The 7,694-nt window shown below is 34.7% G+C and overlaps 1 protein-coding gene across 2 annotated transcripts in view; it reads right to left on the bottom strand.

The window, feature by feature from the left end:
* Positions 1-1,458: 1,458 nt before the first annotated feature.
* Positions 1,459-7,694, bottom strand: part of ZBBX (zinc finger B-box domain containing) — a 141,676-nt gene continuing 135,440 nt past the window's right edge. Inside the window, exons 20-21 of one of the 2 annotated variants that reach the window (XM_030938483.1) lie at positions 4,401-4,539; positions 1,459-2,095 (exon numbers count right to left, since the gene is read on the bottom strand). In XM_030938483.1, the coding sequence (XP_030794343.1) occupies positions 1,969-2,095; positions 4,401-4,539 (266 nt within the window). In that variant the 3' untranslated portion in view covers positions 1,459-1,968. The remainder of the gene's footprint in view (positions 2,096-4,400; positions 4,540-7,694) is intronic. The other variant, XM_030938480.1, reaches the window with a different exon arrangement.

Below are 7,694 nucleotides of genomic sequence, written 5' to 3'. Positions count from 1 at the left end.
ACAGTCCTTCAAACTGGCTGTATCAGGTTTTCCAGAGAAATAGAACAAATAAGATGTGTGTGTCTATACACATCTGTATCTATCTATCTCTATCTATCTATCTATCTATCTATCTATCTATCTATCTATCTATCTATCTATCTATCTATGTATCTATCTACCAATTGATCTGTCTATAGGAAAAGAGAGATTTTCAAGAATTGCCTCATGCAATTGTGGGAATAGCAAGTCCAAAATCCACAGGGCTGGCCTGAAGGCTGGAGGCCCAGGCAAGATATGATACCACAGCTCAAGCCTGAAGTCAGTCTGAAGAAAGAATTCCCTCTACCTTGGAGGATCTCAACTATTTTATTTTTCTCAAGGTCTTTAAACTGATTGAACAAGGGCCACCCACCTTATGTAAACTAATTTGCTTTACTCAATGTCTACTTATTTAAATGTTAATCTAATCTAAAAAATACTCCCACAGAAACATCTAGAATATAGTTGACCCTTGAAAAACGTAGGTTTGAACTGTGAGGGCCCACTTATACATGGATTTTCTTCTGCCTCTGTCACTCCTGAGACACAAAACTCATATCCTCTTTTTTCTTCCCCTTCTCAGCCTGCTCAATATGAAGACAAGAGTGAAGATTTTATAATAATCCATTTCTATTTAATGAATATTAAATACATTTTCTCTTCCTTGTGATTTTCTTGGTTATGTTTTCTTTTCTCTGACTTATTTTATTGTAAGAATACAGTATGTAATACATGTAACATACAAAATATGTGTTAGTTGACTATTTATATTATAAGTAAGGCTTCCAGTCAACCATAGGCTATTAGTTACGTTTCGTGGAAGTAAAAAGTAATACACAGATTTTTGGCTGTGCAAAGGGATGGTGTCCCAAGTCGCTGTGTTAGTCATGAATCAATTATAAGGTCTGACAAAGTATCTGCTGTATGAGTCTGTTCTCACATTGCTAATAAAGACATATTCAAGACTGGGTAATTTATAAAGGAAAGAGGTTTAACTGACTCACAGTTCAGCATGGAGGGGGAGGCCTCAGGAAATCATAGTGAAAGGGGAAGCAAACACATTCTTCTTCACGTGGCAGCAGCAAAGAGAAGTTCTGAGCAAAAGGGGGGAAAGTGCCTTATAAAACCATCAGATCAGATGAAAACTTATTACTACGAGAACAGCAGCATAGGGGCAACTGCCCCATGATTCAATTACTTCCCACCAGGTTCCTGCCTGGACACCTGGAGATTATAGAAACTACAAGTCAAGATGAGACCTGGGTGGGGACATAGTCAACCCATATCATTTAGGTATTGTAGACCAGTCACATGTTCACATAAAGCTAATCACTACATTGACCTTCTTAAAAAAAAAAAAAAAAAAAAAGATAAAAAAGATGCTTAGGGGTCTTTACTGTGTTTTGCTGGAGCAGAGTATGAAAAGTTTCACATCCATTTTATTTTTGGTCCTCTTTTTTTCTTTTATTGCAAACTTTTGAAGATACCAGAACTTCTATAAATATCAAAAACCAGAAAATAAACAGTGTAGTTATAGGTTCAATTGATGATACTGACTAGTGTGACTTGGCTGTCAAATAAATGCACACTCTTGTCGATAATATAATTATTTAAAATATAATTGGACAATGAAATATTACTTTAAGTATAATCATGTTCTACCCTATAGTAGGTTTTATAGACACAGTTATAACAGTCATTTCTTCAAATTCACCATATTTTACTAATATAATCTGCAATATAGATTAGTGGTTGACATATAATATATCATTTGAAGAATAAGCCCATGAACTTATAATTTTACTTTTATTAGTTTGTAGCCTTGAAACTTCAAAGACATTAATAATCAAAATCTCCAGCACTTTGACAGGTAATCACTTGATTACTTTTCTCAGTTGTTTGCTTTACTCTGGGTACCAAATGGAAAAAGTAATCAACAAATAATCATTAAGTACTCTTTGACCATGGTAGTGTAATGACATGTTGCTTGTTGAGAAAATCTTCCTCCTCCTCATCTGTACTGCTCTCAGAAAGTGACAGCAAAGACTGAATTTCGGTATCTCTTCCAGAACAGCTGAAAATACATAACAAGATCAATACACAATATACAGAACCAGGTTTCAACTCTTCATTTATCTTCTGATCAATACTACATATGTTGGAGTTGCTGGAGGCAAGCAGATGTGAGGGGGCTGTATCAGACTGGGACCATAATTTTCAATGTGCCCAATATAGTAAGCCTCCTTTTAATGAGAAATTCTCATCATTCTCCCTCTCCCAAGAAATAAAGCCACAGTGGAAGGAAGGAGAGACTTTATGGTCTCTGATTGTGTCCTTGTTGATGATTCAGAGGCACTTTAGAAACCTGCAGAGCCTCAGGGTCATCATTAAGAACATTCATCATCACATTGGCTGTTTAAAAGAATCAGGGTGAATAGACTGCCAGACAAATCGCCTCTTTTGTGTACTGTGAATTAGGGCTATGTAGATAGCCAGTCAAGATATGCCAAAGCAAAAATTAATGACAGCATTTGTTTGTTATTTTATTTTGTTGCATTTTATTGGTGGCAACAGGGGGCACTGATGGAAGCTCTAACACCTGAGTGTCTATGGTTTGGGAACAAAGGTAGGGTGGGGAGCAGATAAAAGTGTACACAATTAGGATTTTTTTTTGTCCTAAATAATCTAGATTCTCAACTTATATATGCTGCTAAATAATGTAAAATACTTCGCTCTGTGATGGATATAACTGTTCATTGGATTACCTTTTATGTTCAACACATGCTAAATGAGCAGCTTATAAACCACGGTCTGTGGAACAATGAAAATCTCATTGTGATTACAATTTTCACTGGTCCAAGAAAAGAAGAGCTAGTGATTGTTTCATGAGGTTTTTAATTTTAGAGAAATGTGCTTTAGATGAGTTCAGGTCCTTTGCAGAGACATGGATGAAGCTGAAAACCATCATTCTCAGCAAGCTATCGCAAGAACAGAAAACCAAAGACTGCATGTTCTCACTCATAGGTGGAAATTGAACAATGAGAACACTTGGACACAGGAAGGGGAACATCACACACCGGGGCCTGTTGTGGGGTGGGGGTAAGGGGGAGGGATAGCATTAGGGGATATACCTAATGTAAATGATGCGTTAATGGGTGCAGCACACCAACATGGCACATGTATACATATTAATAAACCTGCACGTTGTGCACATGTACCCTAGAACTTAAAGTACAATAAAAAAGAAAAAAAAATTTAAAAAAATCCAAAAACAAAAACAAAAAAGAAATATGCTTTATTCTGTTAGTAAGGTCCCCTTATATTTTTAGTATTGAATGTCATTTGTTTTATGAACGATGCGAACACTTGTAGGTTTAGTTTGTTTTTAATGATTTATCTAAGGGAAGAAAATATCAGTCTTATATTGACCTTTTAAAAAATATATAAATGATAATAGAAATGCAAAAATCCAGGCTCAGTGCAGTGGCCTGAGTAGTCCCAGCTATTTAAGTGGCTGAAGCAGGAGGATAGCCTGAACCCAGGAGTTTGAAACCTACCTAGGCAACATGTTGAGACCCTGTCTTAAAAAAATGTTTCAGAAGAGAAAGAAATGCAAAAAGCAAGACGAATACCTCAATGATTTCCTCCTCCAGAAAGAATAAGAAACCCTTGATTCCCTTTTTACTACAATTTCAGATTTCAATTAAATTTCAATCAAAGAAATTTACAATATAGATAACTAATTTTATACTTGTTTTAGTCTTTCTAGAAGAAATCCTGCTCCTTCTTCAAGGAATTGTAGTGTCAATAATAGACTGAAACAATAGGCTACTGTTTTGAAACATTTACTAGTGTAACCTACATTCCTTATAAGCCGATCTGACCATCCCTAAAATCTCTAAATGTATTTTATGTGAGGAAAGAATGATATGATACAAATTAAAATGTTATTGTTAATTATCTAGATTTGATCTCAAGAAAGAAACTTACTATTTGATTCTAAAAACCTTATTCACATTGGGTAGGATTCTATTAATACAAAGTATTGAAATTTATTAGGTTAATTAATTCAAGTAAGGCAATTGTTTTTCAATATAATAAGAAATGCTGAAGGATTATTATATTCCAAATATCTTTTCATTTTTATAATACATATTGTGCAGTAGAGAACGATCTCTTCACATTAAAGTAACAACTTTATAAGCCTTTTACTAAATCTTGATAATAGATCAGCAAAGAACCCAAACATTCTATAAAGAATGGTCATATAAGGTACACATATGAGGACAATCTTTCTATATATAATAAAGATAATTAGTTGGAGCTTGTCAAAATTTTACTACTACTATATTAATATATAAACTGCAGGCTTAACTTACCTCAATTCCTCAACTCCACAGGGACCCCTCACATGTGAGGTCTTAAGGAAATCTGTGGAAGTCTGACTTATATTCAGTAATTGGCTGCTGAAATCTGGAAACTCTTCTGAGGTTAAGCTATAAAGCTTTTCTGAAGTATCTGAAACATTTTATTTCATGCATCATCAAAACATAAATTCAAGAAACAAATACACAGCATACGGTGCTGAATGTTTACACGGAGTAAATTACAGGCAATAAAAAGAGGGTCATCATAGATTTTTAATTATTCCTCAATTTTCTAATGTTTGTGGGATAAGTTTAATTGGAAATTCCAAATTGGGGCATGGGTAGCAAGTCGTTTTTATTGATTTAAAATCATATTGATTTTAAAATACACGTTACATTTACAACTGTGTCAAATGTCCTGAGACCTCATAAAATTTCAAAAAAAGAAAAAAATCAAGTGACCCCCTAGAATATTTTGCAACTCCTCAATCTGTTGGATATTTTATTATCTTTTTTCTTATAAGAAATAAAAGCTTTACTCCCACACAGTCTAAGGGAAAGATTAGCCATGGCAAAGTTGCTCTTTCTTTTTTAACTTCCTTGCTTTGTTTGAGTAAATAATAACTGTTCATATTTGAAAGCAGAGAAGCCTTAAATTTTTCTTTTCATGAAGCTGGCTTATGATTTAGCCTAGCTAAGGACAAATACTGCAAGTTAATAAACAAAATCTTTGGGCAAATATATCTTCATATAAACCACCAAAAATTCAAGTATGTAACTAAATATCATTGTATATTAGAAGAGCTATAATGCTTTCTTTCTCACTGCTGAAATTGTAATGAGCCATCTAACTTATACATAAAGTTATACTATGATGACTATTAAAACTGTCAAAATTACTGGTTGCTATTCTTCCCTTCCTTTTTTCCTTTTTTCTTTTTATTTATTTATTTATTTATTTATTTATTTATTTATTTATGTATTTATTTATTTATTTATTATTTTGAGACGGAATTTCACTCTTCTTGCCCAGACTGGAGTGCAATGGCGTGATCCTGGCTCACCGCAACCTCCGCCTTCCAGGTTCAAATGATTCTCCTGCCTCAGCCTCACAAGTAGCTGGGATTACAGGCATGTGCCACCACAGCCAGCTAATTTTGTATTTTTAGTAGAGACAGGGTTTCTCCATGTTGGTCAGGTGGCTCTCGAACTCCTGACCTCGTGATCAGCCCACCTCGGCCTCTCAAAGCCCTTTACTTTTATGAGAGGACAAATAAACATCCTCCTGGTCACAATAACCAAACATCAACACACATGTGTTCTACAATGGACTTTTTTTTTTTTTGGTGATTAGTATCAACTTGACATTTTTGAGCAAATAGAGATTTCCCTACTGAAAGTAAATCAGATTATTCCCACTGAAAAATAGACCTCAATGAATTTACACATGGAAGTGTCCCTAAAATTGTTTAGCCCAGTGACTTTGAAATCATGATGTATGGGTACATTCAATAAACTTAGGATTTGGTTCCTGCTCCCACCATATCCTCAGCAATCAGGACTTTACCTGATCTAAATTTAGGGGCTCTATGTAAGATTAATTTTGAAAAAGACAAAAGATTTTTTAGTTAAAATTTTTAAACCTCCTAATTACTTCTATCTTCACTTAGAGATCAGGGAATTAGGGGCCCATGGAGAGCTGATAACTTGCCGAAAGTCACACGGCCATATAGTGGAAGGGCTGAAACTAGAACTGATCTCTGGCCACTCACCAATATTGTAAATCACTCTGTTCCAGAATCTAATTCTTTAGCTTTAAGCTATTATCTTCTCTCCTATTTTTCCATAAGGTAAAAGAAGACCAAAGGCACCTTTACATGCCCTAATGAAAGGAAATGCTCCCACAAGAAAGCAGTAAATTCAGGATTTGGAATTGGTAGAATTATAGAACTAAAACCCAGTAGTAATACTTTGATCTAAAGAATACCACCAGGTGAGATATCCAAATTCTTATGACTCATTTGAGCTAATTGAATGAGCATAAAGCTAATTCCAATTGTGCAAATAGAATGAGTCTATTTTTCTAGAACTATTTATTCTCAAAATTATATTTCAGAATACCTGTAAAGTTAACAGGAACAAAGGTAATACCACTTGATTTTAGGTAACAGAAAATCAAGGCAGAGAAAAATAAAACTACTTATAACAACCCCATTGTAGGTTAGTGTTAAACCCAAAAGTTCTATTGTACAAAAATCTGTCACCTGATTTTTCTAATACAGGACCTGATAAGACAGGATTAACATTTATATTAGAAAATTTACAACTGGCAAGTCAGTTGTTGAGAAATGAATTATAGTTAAACCTTTTTTAATCCCTGGAGTAAGAGTACCTTCTCTGACCATCAAGGAATCTCTTTAAAAACAATAATAAACAATTAGACTAAGGAGAAAAAATGGTTAAAATATAGAGTTCTAAGGTACATTTCTAAAACTGAAGTCATTTAAAACACATATATAAAACTACATTCCATAGAGAAATAAGCACTTATTTAAATAAATGAAAGGAAACACTAAAGAAAGAAATATAAAAACTTCAAAGAATGAGAACCAATCAGAGAGGCTATTTCCCAGCAAGGAAAAACAATAACAACTCTAAAGGACTATCTAGAATAGCTACATATCTACATCCTAATATTAAAGACAGTGTGACATCCACTATGTAACCTGCGAGCCCTGTTCCTAACACTGCAGCCTCCTTATTTTTCATTCTTTCCATCTCCTCTCCCCTCTGCACTATGTCTTGCTTATTTCTCCTTTTCCTATTCTCTCCATGCTTGCATTCCTTTACCTCCACTCTGCCCACATCCTCCCCTTCTTAAGTGGTGATATGGTTTGGATTTGTGTCCCCACCCAAATCTCATGTCGAATTGTAAACCCTAATGTTGGAAGAAGGGTCTGATGAATGTTGACATTATCATGGGAGAAGATTTCCCCCTTGCTGTTCTCATAATAGAGAGTTCTCATGGAACCTGGTTGTTTAAAAGTGTGTAGCACCTCTCACCCACCTCTTCCTCCTGCTCTGGCCATGTGAGGATGTGCCTGCTTCTCCTTCTGCCAAGATTATAAGTTTCCTGAGACCTCCCCAGCCATGCTTCCGGTACACCCTGCAATTAAACCTCTTTTTTTATATATAAATTACCCAATCTCAGGTATTTCTTATGGCAGTGTGAGAATTGACTATTACAAGTGATCACAAAATTGATTTGAAGTAAAGGTTTCAAATGATGTATGTGGCATTGTTATA

The sequence above is a fragment of the Rhinopithecus roxellana genome, chromosome 1, assembly GCF_007565055.1.
Source record: "Rhinopithecus roxellana isolate Shanxi Qingling chromosome 1, ASM756505v1, whole genome shotgun sequence".
NCBI lineage: Eukaryota > Metazoa > Chordata > Mammalia > Primates > Cercopithecidae > Rhinopithecus > Rhinopithecus roxellana.
This window is presented reverse-complemented; position numbering and strand designations above follow the sequence as displayed.